Below are 14,071 nucleotides of genomic sequence, written 5' to 3' on the forward strand. Positions count from 1 at the left end.
GGATGTTGTGCCATCCTTCCTCTCTCCCTCGTTTCCTGTCTCTCTCTCTCTCTCTCTCTCTCTCTCTGTCTCTCTCTCTCTCTCTCTCTCTCTCTCTCTCTCTGTCTCTGCACTCTGTCCATCAGAAATCTCATTATTGCTGGTTGTGTGTATATCCCAGTGTCTCATTAGCAGGCTTCCGGAGAGACAGAGGACACCATGTCTGAACTTCTGTACCCATTTGTCTGCCTCCATGTCTCCCTCTGTCTGAAAACCATTTTTCCCACAATGCATGTGGGCCACCCTTTAACAAACGGTATAAGTATAGAGGGGTGGGCCTAGGTTGAGAAGTTAAACATAAGAACTGTTAAAGCTTTAATGTGTGTGTGTGTGTGTGTGTGTGTGTGCGTGTGTGTGTGTGTGTGTGTGTGTGTGTGTGTGCGTGTGTGTGTATTAATTATAATGCTGAATTATATCACATACACATACTGTACTCCAGGTATGGTGACTCCAGTGATTCACTGTGTTTACAAGCCTATTGGTAATGTTTGTGAGTATCGTGTGTCTGTGTCATTGTGTAGTTGTTTTTCTACAGCTCTTTGGCTGTGACATGCAAAACTAGTAGCACAGCTCACAGCATAATTTCTGAGTGTACAGTGTATATGCTGCTCTGCCTGGCTGTCACTGATAGCTACTGTTGCTTAGAGATGCACTTGGTCAGTGTAAATGAGCTAAGTAATGATTATCAGTGGAAAGCATCTAACTATTGGCTTTCAGAGTAATTTAGCTAGCTACATTATTGAGACGGAACGTTATACATGTCTTTTTCCTCATGGCAGGTGAATGAGATCTACCATGACCGTTCCCTTGGGGCGCGAATCAACGTGGTTCTGGTTCGGATTGTCCTGGTGGATAACGAAAAGGTAAATCTTCAGTGCGTAAACGTGGTTCTTCACCTGCTCACATTCCACACAGCTGCTCAAGGTTCTCTCTGAACTGCCATGGCTTTCACTCTGGAGCGCAGGGGAGAGGTGGTGCTCAGATGAAGACTAATTCTCCTATTGGCCTGATTCTTCTTCATGCACTGGAAAAGTACCAAGCCTAAGCCAACTCAGCTAACTGTTTGCTTTAATCTTCATCAGATGCGCGTCGGGTGATTATCATTTGCTGCTGGTAGACATAATTTCATGCCAGTTTGAGAGGTTGCATTGGCAGTGATTATATAGAGGAGCTTTCTCTCTGTCTGTCCCTTTCTCTCTCTCACTCATACATAGACCTTCAGCTAGATGCTCACCAAGACCTGGGAGTTGTTATTCCAGTGGACTGAGCAAACAGAAACTAAAAGCATAGTTTTCCCAGGGGAGTTTTTGCAAAGTTGCACACTTTCACAGTTCAGCACTAAAGCACAAAGAACACTGATGTTACACAATTGCCTTCCAAAAGCCCCATCCCCCCCCCCCCCCCCGACTCCCACTCCCACTCTCGTCCTCGCCACACCCCTTTTTCCCAGTGGGATGCAGCAAAGTCTTCTGTAAAATAGATGAGAGAGAACCAATCAGTGATGGTGTTCCCTCATTCATAAACAGAGCTGTAAAATCCTCCTTTCCTACCCTGCTTGCTTGGGATGAGAGGTTATCATGGGATCACGTGACACACTCACCAACCCCATCTCCACCACAAAGGGCTTTGAGGACCTTAGTCATGCTCAGCGCCAGTTGCAACCACACACACCAGAGCACTTACCTTAACACACATCACGCGATCTGGCCACACATAACAGCGCATTTAATTTGACACATGGCACACATGCTGGCCACACACACCGGAGCACTTACCTCCACACATGGCACTAGCATTGTCCAGTGACTTAGCTTCATGTGTATAGATAGAAGACTGAAGATCAGGGTCTACAGGAACAATTTGAATTATATAGTTAAGCCTGTGGTCTGGGGAAGCCTCACGCTCAGCTGGCCTACCTTTTACTCAACTGGTATTTTTAAACTGAGAAATGTATTTTAGTAGTTACACATCACCATTTCCTATTGGTTATGTTTTCTGACATCTTAATTTTTCATATAATCCATCACCTTCTTGCCCTAATTTGCAGTGGACCAGCTGTGCCTTAAATGTCCCTGTGTGCTGCATATCTGCGCATGTGGAAGAGAGCTGGTCTGTTCTCAGAAATAGTTCTGATGGCTTTAATATAACTTGACATATGTATGCAGTAATGCTTTCAGCTTCTAGAATATTATCAATAGTATGCCAATATTCCAGCCTATATTGCAGAAATATCCAGCAATATTTAAATACTTTTGCAACCATACATTCATTTTCCAGAGACACTTTGCCACTCTTCTAGCCAAAAGAAGCCAACGTAACAACAATGACCAACAAACGGTCATGAACACAAAAAAGGTTTAAATAACAAGAAACATAATGAGATTATCACCCCCATGTGGTGTGGCTACTAATAGACAACACACACCACATGTAGGAGGCGTGGACAAAAGAAACAAGTGTGAAAAGAAACATAAACAAAGTCCACGTGTTCACTGCAGATGACTCCGCTAATTGTCGGTAGGGATACGGCACCCTGACATGCTAATAATTCACTGATATTCCAGTGCTACTCCACAACTGTGCAACTAAATTCAACATTTCTAGTATAACCTCCAGATATCCAAGCCATATGGTAATACTCCACTGACATTTCAGTACTACTCCACCAGTATTCTAATACACTGTAATACTTCAGTCATGCTTCAGCAATTGTCTGCCAATATTCTGGAAGTATTCAGGAATTTCAAACAACATAAAGCCAAGACTGATTTTATAGTATAAAAAAAAAATTTGTGACAGGATAATTTTTTTACATGATAGTATGGATATAACTATTATATCATGTAATAAACTAAACTATTGTCATAATCATACCCTGATATTATAATCATGTTCTCCAGCACGACTCAGAATTATTTTTGTATGTATCAGAATTATTGTGTATGTAGCCTGAGATATAATCCAATTCCTTGCCAAATTTAATTACACAAATCTGAGTTGAAGTGCAGTTGAAGTGAGCTCTTCCTGTCATTTGAAAAACACTGCAGTTGTCTCTCTCACTGCCCTCCAGTGAAAACTGACAGTGATGATCTAATTCAGATGATGGTGGGCTCGGTATGAGTTTGCCCTCTGGCAAAATCGCAGTGCTGCAGATACTATGGGGCTGATGGAGCCGTCCCATGACCCCCAACGGCTGTAGCCACACCGTTGCGCACTTGGGCACTGATGAGTTGTGGCGGCCACCAGCGGGAGGGGTGGGAGGAGGAGACTTATTTGGAGTGGGCTTATTTGGAACGAGTGTCCCTCTGGCCTTCCATGTCAGGATTAAGCAGAATAACACAAACTGTCTCACTGTTACCTACCAGCCAAATCTAGTATAGTCCTGCATCTGTCCTGCTGTTGTGCTCCGAGCCCTCCCTTCGCAGTCCTGCGTCTGTCCTGCTGTTGCGCTCCGAGCCCTCCCTTCGCAGTCCTGCGTCTGTCCTGCTGTTGCGCTCCGAGCCCTCCCTTCGCAGTCCTGCGTCTGTCCTGCTGCCGCGCTCCGAGCCCTCCCTTCGCAGTCCTGCGTCTGTCCTGCTGTTGCGCTCCGAGCCCTCCCTTCGCAGTCCTGCGTCTGTCCTGCTGCCGTGCTCCGAGCCCTCCCTTCGCAGTCCTGCGCCTGTCCTGCTGCCGCGCTCCGAGCCCTCCCTTTGCAGTCCTGCGTCTGTCCTGCTGTTGCGCTCCGAGCCCTCCCTTTGCAGTCCTGCGTCTGTCCTGCTGCCGCGCTCCGAGCCCTCCCTTCGCAGTCCTGCGTCTGTCCTGCTGCCGCGCTCCGAGCCCTCCCTTCGCAGTCCTGCGTCTGTCCTGCTGCCGCGCTCCGAGCCCTCCCTTCGCAGTCCTGCGTCTGTCCTGCTGCCGCGCTCCGAGCCCTCCCTTCGCAGTCCTGCGCCTGTCCTGCTGCCGCGCTCCGAGCCCTCCCTTCGCAGTCCTGCGTCTGTCCTGCTGCCGCGCTCCGAGCCCTCCCTTCGCAGTCCTGCGCCTGTCCTGCTGCCACGCTCCGAGCCCTCCCTTCGCAGTCCTGCGCCTGTCCTGCTGCCGCACTCCGAGCCCTCCCTTCGCAGTCCTGCGTCTGTCCTGCTGCCGCGCTCCGAGCCCTCCCTTCGCAGTCCTGCGTCTGTCCTGCTGCCGCGCTCCGAGCCCTCCCTGCCCCGGTCCCTTGCTCCCACCTTGCCTGGCACACACTCTCTCTTTCCTTTCCATCCCATTCTAATGGCATGCCCAGTCACTCATACCTGCCTTCCTCATTCCATAATTCCCTTATTTTTTCCTTTCTCTCGCGTACCCTATTTCGCTACCCCAACCCTTCTCTCTTTCTGCCCCGCCCTCCTCCATCTCTCTCTCCTGACCACACCCCCTCTCCTCCCTCATCTCCTCAGCACCTCCCAATCAGCATGCGACTCTGCCCGCCTTGCCAGCAGGTTGTCCATCATCCCCAATTACTCTGGCAACGGTTGCCGCCGGCGGCAGCACACACTGATCAACTGTGTGACCTCGTGCACCTCAAACAAGGTTTCAACATCACGGTTTCTCCTGCCCATCTGCTGTTCAGCAGAGAGAGAGGGAGAGAGAGAGAGAGATACTGGGAAGGAGGGAGTGTGTCCCTGATCTGACACGCCCTGCAAAGGAGGCAGCAGTAGAGATGGTGTGCGTATTTGACAGGCTGTAGGTTAGGACAGATACAGAGAGGAGGATTTAGAGACAGTGAGACCCTGTTAAGAGGCATGTGAGTTTTATTCAGTAAGATCAAAGGTGAGAAAACAGCTCCATACATAAACTGTCATTTAGTTTAAGTGTAAGTTAAAACCTTACACCCTGCTCAGCAAGTATTTCTTGGGCATCAGAGGACAATATGATCTCTAACATTTTCCATGTTAAAAATCTTATTATGAATATTGAAGCACTGCATCTTGAGGCAAGAACATTTCAATCTTGTGTTGAAATTTTTGAAAGTCTTGTGCTCTTTTAGCAAGTGATGACAGTGTGATTAACACTAAGAAGGATGTTAAGAGTGACAGCTTTGTCAGTGCTGATTTCACCAGTTGTGCTTCTAAAACCCTTACAACCAATCACTGCCACAGCAAGGTCTCCCTCTACTGGCCAACAAAGATCACTACATATATTTTCACTACTTCTCTCCAAGTTCATGAACTTGACTGAAACCTTAAAGGGGAGAGGCAGTCTCAGGACACACATCTGGAATAGATCTTCAGTTTGTGGTGCTCTCATGGCCACGTCATAGAGCTGGAGAACATTCCTGCACGATGTTTAATGCTCAGATGTTTAACTCTCTCTGCAGATTGGAACGGCATCTCAGATTGCTCTTCCAAACCATGTTTACTAAAGCACTGTTTTCAAGTGTAGCATTAGTGATGGTCATAGGCTAACTGCCAAATCTGCTTTCCTGAAAGACAGGGGTCTCCTGAGTCAGTGTGAAGAAAGAGCTTTAGGTCTCTTAGGCTTTTTACAACTGTGTTCTTAAAATGTTAGGCAACTAACATGATGTTGAATATTGCAGTCTCTGAACATCCTACACAATGATAAAGTTATTGATTGTATTCAGTGCTGGTGTTTGACTTTCCCACTGTGTGTGTGCGGTGTGTGTGTGTGTGTGTGTGTGTGTGTGTGTGTGTGTGTGTGTGTGTGTGTGTGTGTGTGTGTGTGTGTGTGTGTGCGTGCGGTGTGTGTGTGTGTATATGTGTGTGTGTGTGTGTGTGTGTGTGTGTGTGCGTGCGGTGTGTGTGTGTGCGGTGTGTGTGTGTGTGTGTGTGTATGTGTGTGTGTGTGTGTGTATGTGTGTGTGTGTGTGTGTGTGTGTGTGTGTGTGTGTGTGTGTATCACACATTTGTGATTGTGCTACTGTGCCACTGAGCACTAATGTTCTTGCTCAGACAGATCATGTTCAGACAGCTGTTTTACTGAGCTCCAGTCGTGTGCCTAATACCTTATTATATGTGCCGTTTATATAACTGATTAGCAAACATGGAGAATCGGTGAGTCTTCCAAACTTTGTGGCATACTTATATAAACAAGCCTTGGACTTGGGTTTGCAAATTCACATAAACAACTTCGACCATAATAAAAATGCTGAATATTGCAGTTGAAAATATATTTAAACTACAAACAGGTCAGTGCAGAAAAGTGACTTCATCACTTAGGCAGTTCATTCACTCAATACGAGTACAAGCTGTTTCTGTTTCTCCATGCTGTGCATGTTATAAAGAACACACTCTGCTGTGTTTTATGCTCTTTGAATCTGAATGAATTGGGGAGCATGTTTGTGATTCTTGCTGGGGTCTCAGCCTATGGTTGCCGGCGGTGACTTGTGTCCACGGGCTTGGCTGAGTTTGGTGAGCTGTTTTGGAGCTCTGGCTTGTGTGATTGCAGTCTAAGAGTCTGATTGCGGAGGGGAACCCATCACTGAGCCTGGAGAATGTGTGCCGCTGGGCCTTTGAGCAGCAGAAGAAGGACACCAACGACAAAGAGTACCACGACCATGCCATCTTTCTCACGCGCCAGGAGTTTGGGCCCACGGGGATGCAGGGTACACACACACACACACACACACACACACACACACACACACACACACACACACACATACACACACACACACACACACACACACACACACATACACACACACACACACACACACACACACACACACACACACACACACACACACACACACACACACACACACACACACACACACACACACACACACACACACACACCAATCAAGCTAAAGGCAGCATTCAAAAGTGAAAAAAAAACAACTGACAAACAAAATGGTCTATAATGTTCACACAAGTCTTGGGGGGTCTTAAACCATTGCTTAGGTGTGTGTGTGTGTGTGTGTGTGTGTGTGTGTGTGTGTGTGTGTGTGTGTGTGTGTGTGTGTGTGTGTGTGTGTGTGTGTGTGTGTGTGTGTGTGTGTGTGTATGTGTGTGTGTATGTGTGTGTGTGTGTGTGTGTGTGTGTGTGTATGTGTGTGTGTGTGTGTGTGTGTGTGTGTGTGTGTGTGTGTGTGTGTGTGTGTGTGTATGTGTGTGTGTGTGTGTGTGTGTGTGTGTGTGTGTGTGTGTGTGTGTGTGTGTGTATGTGTGTGTGTAGCATCTGGTGTGTGTTTATTTCATATAAATCATATAAATGCAGTAATTTCTTGTGTCTCAGGAGTATGCATGTCTGTGTGTGTGTATTTATGAAGACATCAAAACTCCTGAGTCAGGTGGCTGTGTGTGTTGCTAGGATATGCTCCAGTGACGGGGATGTGCCACCCGGTAAGGAGCTGCACTCTGAACCACGAAGATGGCTTCTCCTCTGCCTTTGTAGTGGCCCATGAGACCGGCCACGTGTGAGTACATTCATTTGTAGGAGCGGGTGCGTATGTGCGTGTGGGGGTGTGTGTGTGCGTGTGTGCATGTGCATGCGTGAATATATCTACATGTGAGTTTTTATTTTATATAAATACTATTATAATGCATCCCTGTGTCTTAGGTGCACTTTGTGTTTGTAAATGCAGTGCCAGTGACATTCAGATAGATGAACTCTGTGTGTGTGTGTGTGTGTGTGTGTGTGTGTGTGTGTGTGTGTGTGTGTGTGTGTGTGTGTGTGTGAGATCTCACATGTGCACACATATGCGTGTGCGTGTGTGTGTATTTGTGTATGTGTGTGTGTGTGTTGCAGGTTGGGCATGGAACACGATGGGCAGGGGAATCGCTGTGGCGACGAGGTGCAGATGGGCAGTATTATGGCCCCTCTGGTGCAGGCTGCTTTCCATCGATTCCACTGGTCCCGCTGCAGCCAGCAGGAGCTGGGACGCTATTTACAGTGAGTTTTGCACACACACACACACACACATCCACACACCCATACACCCAAATACAGGCAGACACACACATACACACTCACAGAAACACACACACACACACACACACACACACACACACACATGCACACACCCATACACCCAAACACAGGCAGACACACACACACTCACAGAAACACACACACACACACACACACATGCACACACCCAAACACAGTCAGACACACACACACACACACACACATGCACACACCCATACACCCAAACACAGGCAGACACACACACACTCACAGAAACACACACACACACACACACATGCACACACCCAAACACAGGCAGACACACACACACACACACACACACACACACACACACACAGACATACACATATGTAGACACTCCCCCCACAGAGACACACACACACACACACGAAAATTTCACTGGTCCCACTTCAGTCAAGAGGTCCTCTCTGTTTAGGAGTGAGAAACTCACACACCTGAACACTCAACTTAGAAAAACACACAAAAAATGCAATCCCTGACTGCAGTAATCACAAGCTATCCACCCCCACCAAGCAAAGGCTGACTGCGTCTGACCCCACCCCCTCTGCAGCTCCTATGACTGCCTCCGTGACGACCCTTTTGAGCACACGTGGGAGGAGCTTCCCCAGTTGCCTGGCCTCCACTACTCCATGAACCAGCAGTGTCGCTTTGACTTTGGTGCCGGATACATGATGTGCACGGCGGTGAGTCGCCCGTCATCCGGACACCCTGGCCCCCACTCCTGCCCCAGCCATGCATTACCGAGCAGTCTTACGGCATCGTAAGACTGCTATAAGCATGTATAACCCCATCAGCTCATGATAGCGTCATTTTGAGGTCAGTCATTGGGCTCATCGTAGAATGACAAAAAATGACCCAACTGTGATGTTATACATGCTGTCACTAGAACTGCATTATCCGTGTGTGCAGCGGTTCCAGCTGTTCTGAGCTGTGAGCAGTAGCGTTGAGAGAAGTGAGATCACAAACATTGTGCGTTTACGGACCTCAGAATGTCCAAGGCTTTATCTCAGGACTTCTGGGTTTCCCAGCCGCTGCTGATTCAAAAAAAGATCCTGGAACTAGTGACTAGTAGTGAGCACTGTCTACCTGAACAGTCAGCCGGGGCTGTTACCCCTACCAAAGCAATTAGAATTGATCTGACCCACCAGATGGAAAGCAAAACATATGAATACTTTTAATTTCATCCATGGAGGCAAGCCAACTAACAGAAGCGTCGTTTTCAGTACGTCCCCAGCAGCAGTGAAAGTTATTTCTAGGCTATGCAGGTGATCTCAGGCTCTAAATGAAATTCCAGCTGAGCACTTCTACGTGGACTGTGCTTTACTCTCTTGTCCAACCATTCCTTCAGCTGCAAAAGGTGGGGCCTTCAGGAGCCCAGGTAAGGTACCCCACACCAGAGCCACACTACTTTATCTATCACTCGCAGCGAACATTTCACTACATGTTGGCTTATTTGTTTATTTATTTATTTAGAACTCATCACAAACTAGTTTGCTGCAGGGTGCAAACATCCCCATCTTGTTGCTCATGTTTAAAATTGGGAATCATTGCAGATAAATTAAGATGTTTAATTTTGACATCAGATTTTTGCCTAAAATGCCAGGAGACTGTTCATTGTAGTCGTAAATAACCAGAAAAAAAGCATTTGGTGTAAAGCTGAATAAAACTGAAACATTAGCTACATTTGATTAGAAGGCTATTCAAGTCCTTTGGCTCGAGAGTACTGCAGGCTAACTTAAGAGTGCTTGACTGTCTAGAACAGCGAGACTCTACATCAGTTGAGGTTTTCACTTGCTCCCTCTTGTGGTGGGAAAAAGGCCAAACTAGTAGTGCATTCAGGGGAAAGGTTTTCGTTTTCATTTCTTTTTCACCCTCTCTTGTCCTTAGATCTAAATGGTGGCCATGTGTCATTGCTAACCAACATGTCGTAAGCTGTGGTGTTAGTCAAAAGCTGTGTCAGAACTACCATGAGTGAAAATGTTATTGTTTTTATTCCTCATTGTTATGTTTTGGTTTGCATGAAATGGCCTCCTGTATATAATCTGCTGGGAATACCAATGTCTGCCATATATCCATATTGTTAACTCAGACAGTAACTCTTTACTTAAAGTGCACTGTTATAATGTCCAGCTTGTACCGTCTACCTGGGCTATTGAACTGAGGGCCTAGCAATTACAGGTTTTTTGGCAAACCTTGCAGAGAAGTATTTGATTTCAGTAACTAGGATCCTTGCATGGTTGAAAACATGTAGTTAGTAGTGAACACACTTCAGTGTGTGTAGGATTAGAGTATAAACCTTTATCAACCATTAATCCACCTTAAATGATTAAAATGTTGAATTTATACTTAATACATTCACCACAGATCTCATAGCTTCCATCCTGGGCAGTGTGTGAGACTCCCTTACTCACCATATTGTTTTTATGGTACAGTAACAGTGTGCTTTAATCAAAGTGTCACTGCCTTGATATCTGTTTGTTACTCAGTCTCTGTACAGAAGTGTGTCCTGTGCCATGGCTGCTTTGACAGTCTTAGCTGACCCGGAGTCTTGAGGCATTGCTACTGCTGCAGTGGCCGTTGTGCGTGGTGGCGTGAGGTGGTTTGTGAGGAGCGTGTGTGGGTAAGCTCTCCTCTGCCTCCCCTCTCCAGTACCGCACCTTTGACCCATGCAAGCAGCTATGGTGTGCTCACCCGGAGAACCCCTTCTTCTGCAAGACCAAGAAAGGACCCCCAATCGACGGCACGATATGCGGAGATGGCAAGGTACTGCCTCGCTGCCCCCTTCGCATGCAGCCACACACATGCCTGGCAATTCCGAAGTTCGCCACCAGTGGTCATTGTCTTGCCAGCCCTAGTTATTGTTTCTGGGATTTATGTTCATTGCGAGTGCACCTTTTATCGAACGTAGCTGCTTTCCTTTTGATGTACTGCGATAGTCACCCCAGTGCGCAACAACATGCTTACTGTAGTGTTTCTCCTCTGGTGTTTACAATCTTACACATCCCCGTGCGCAACATACCCTGGCCTGAACTGTGACTCTGTGTCTAGCGTGGTGATTAGTCGGTTCGGGGAAGGCCAGTGTTTGTGTTCAGCTCTGAGCCACAGGCTGCGTTTGGCTGATCCTTACTTGTCTGTCTGTCTTACAGCACTGCTTTAAAGGCCATTGTGTGTGGCTCACCCCTGACATCATAAAGCGGGATGGCAACTGGGCCATGTGGAGTGAGTTTGGCTCCTGCTCTCGCCCGTGCGGACGAGGCCTGCGGTTTCGCACTCACGCTTGTGATAATCCACGGTGTGTATGTGCGTGCGTGCATGTGTGCGCGTGTATGCATGCTGGTGAGCGTGAGTGTGCACGTATTTAGCTTTTTGTGGAGACCAAATATCCCCGTGATGACAGGAAAATGTAATGTTGTGGGGATATTTGGTTCATGCCAGCAAAACAAAAAGGATTCTTTTACCAACTAAAATGATTTCCTATTGGTTATTGAGATCAGCATTAAATATCCCACAAACATAGTAATATAAACCTTATATGAAAGAACAGATGCACAGTGTATTTCACTACCTGATAAAACTCTATGTGCATTAAAAGCAACATGCAAAAGATCTGAAGAACTGAGGAATTTGGCACTTGCCAGAATGAGTGGTATTATTATGACTTCACTCTGCTCCTTTTACATTTATACAAATAGCCTGAAAATATTTTTCAAGAGAAGGCCTCTTTAAAAGTTATCACACAGCTACAATAACATATAAAACGCTGTACTAACTGATATGAAGTTCTGGTAGTTAAAAGTTCTGGTTGTTACAGTAACATATAAAAGGCCAACTGACATGAAATTCTGGTATTTAAAAGATGACAAAGGTAAAAAGTATAGGGGCATAAAAGTATTGACATTTGATTGAAAATCGAACAAATGATATACAGAAAGGGTATGTTTCTTATGAGGATTTCTAAAACAATAAGAAATAATATTTTAAATAATATATTTTTGAATAATAAGCTCCGTGATCAAATGTTTTAGGAATGCAGTTTTTGACTCCCATCACATTCCTATGCTTTTTTAAAGATCTAACTCCTTTATAGAAAAGGTGGGAAGTTACTTCTCGGTTTTGTGTTCTGTGTTTTGTTTTTTGTTTTCGTTTTTTTGGTTATCTGCCAGTGATGCGTTGGTCTCAGTTCTTGACTTCTCCATCTCTGTTTCTTTTTCCCAGGCCTGCTAATGGCGGACGCCGTTGCCCTGGCTCCAACTACCAGTTCCAGGTGTGCAACTCCCACGAGTGTGAGGACCCGTATCAGGACCCCAGAGCCAAGCAGTGCAGCATGTTGAACAGCAAGTTTGAGCACAACAATGCCAGACACCACTGGCTGCCTTATGAGCACTCAGACCGTGAGTACCACCCAACAGACGGAACTGATCTCCAACTGCCCACTGCCTGTCCAATATAGCGCAGGCTTTACGGTACAGTACAGCCCTAAAGGTACAGTACATGAGCCCCCATGGACCACGGACCACGAGGAACGTTTCAGAAACTTCTTAGATGCAGCCAGCACTGGCAGGCACCAAACACTACCAAACACTACTGGTGACTGCCACTACCGTACAGTCACCGCTGACACTACAGACGTTACTGATGCCAGGCAGAAACAAGTTTAACTTAAAAGCAAACAGCACAGAAACAAGTGCACAGACAAAGTCTTACATTAGACATTTCTGTTTCTACATTTCGGCTCTCCTTCCAGCTCAAATATCCATTATCCCTCTCTCCGCGCTTTCATTCCTGGTTTGGATCTAATTTGACCGATTTCCTGCTACCCAACTCTGTCCTGCTTCCCGAATGCTCAGCCCCTAACAGCTGTCCTGAATTATAAGATAATTCGGAGGAGTGAAAATATGATCCCAGTACTCCGTGTTCTGATCTGGCTATTCTTCCAACATCCACTTCCTGTGTGCACAAGGCTTCATCAGCTGGGCCACACATCCAGCCCAGCCGATCCTGCCATGAGCCAGCTGTCCACTTACGGCCACAGCGTGGAGTGGCCAAAACAGAGTTAGACTCAGCAGGGAGTTTATGGAGCTGTGTGGAAATTACAGCTCTACACATGTAGCATATGACGACCAAACTGTAGTGAATACATTCTCAGAGGTCACTGGGATGGCCTTTTACGGTGATGAGACCTTTTGCTGCTCTGTGTAAACACTCGGCTCAGTTGTGCTGTTGTCGGGCTCCTTATGGGAAAATGTAGTGGAGCCAGTAGAGGTGAGTCTCTGTGACATCACACTTCCCAGAGTGAGGTTTAAAGATAATATGTTGCTTGGTAGAATTTCGCTAACTAGTGTGAGACAGAGGTGAACCAGTGCTACACTAAAACCACAGAAAGGGGTTCATTTTCTGCACATGCTGATGATTCACCACAACTGTTCTAAAACATGTTATAGGCAAGGAATCCTATACGATCCTATATGACTTATGTGTTTTTTTCTGTTTATGTTATGTTTTTGAACTGACTGCAGCTTTACCTGCAAATGTATTTTTAGTCTGTGAAATCCTGGTGAGGTTCTAGTGAGGTTCTGGTGAGGTTCTCTCAGGCCTGCTGTCTGCTCTGTGCTGCAGCTAAACAGCGTTGCAACTTGCACTGCCAGTCCAAAGAGACACGAGAGGTGGTCAACATGCAGCAGCTGGTGGAGCCCGGAACCCACTGCTCCTACAAAGACCCCTACAGCATGTGTGTGTATGGGGAGTGTGAGGTGCGTATGCACGTGTGTGTGTGTGTGTGTGTAGAGTGTGTGAGGTGAGTGCTGGCATGTCTGCATGTGTGTGTTTGGGGAGTGTGAGCTGAGTTTGTGAGAATGCAGATGTGTATGTATGTGTAGACTGTGAAGTGTGTGTGTGTGTGTGTGTGTTTGTGTAAGTGGCTGGTCATTCATGGTGTTTCTCTGTCTTCAGAAAGTAGGCTGTGATAATGTAGTCGGCTCAGGGCTTCAGGAGGATAAGTGCGGTGTGTGTGGTGGAGATGGTACCAAGTGCACAAACAACAAGTTCGAAATAATCTTCTCTAATAAGAAAAGTATGACTTCATTTGAATACTCTTATTTGC

The 14,071-nt window shown here is 46.5% G+C and overlaps 1 protein-coding gene across 3 annotated transcripts in view; it reads left to right on the plus strand.

The window, feature by feature from the left end:
• Nucleotides 1-14,071, plus strand: part of LOC113581513 (A disintegrin and metalloproteinase with thrombospondin motifs 2) — a 122,426-nt gene that overhangs the window by 98,887 nt on the left and 9,468 nt on the right. For all 3 annotated transcript variants that reach the window (XM_081698675.1, XM_035532142.2, XM_081698677.1), the window contains exons 5-14: nt 819-902; nt 6,463-6,619; nt 7,330-7,435; nt 7,768-7,911; nt 8,522-8,654; nt 10,621-10,734; nt 11,118-11,263; nt 12,187-12,362; nt 13,588-13,721; nt 13,921-14,041. In XM_081698675.1, the coding sequence (XP_081554801.1) occupies nt 819-902; nt 6,463-6,619; nt 7,330-7,435; nt 7,768-7,911; nt 8,522-8,654; nt 10,621-10,734; nt 11,118-11,263; nt 12,187-12,362; nt 13,588-13,721; nt 13,921-14,041 (1,315 nt within the window). The remainder of the gene's footprint in view (nt 1-818; nt 903-6,462; nt 6,620-7,329; nt 7,436-7,767; nt 7,912-8,521; nt 8,655-10,620; nt 10,735-11,117; nt 11,264-12,186; nt 12,363-13,587; nt 13,722-13,920; nt 14,042-14,071) is intronic.

This window comes from Electrophorus electricus, chromosome 16 (genome assembly GCF_041902795.1).
Source record: "Electrophorus electricus isolate QZ-2024a chromosome 16, ASM4190279v1, whole genome shotgun sequence".
NCBI lineage: Eukaryota > Metazoa > Chordata > Actinopteri > Gymnotiformes > Gymnotidae > Electrophorus > Electrophorus electricus.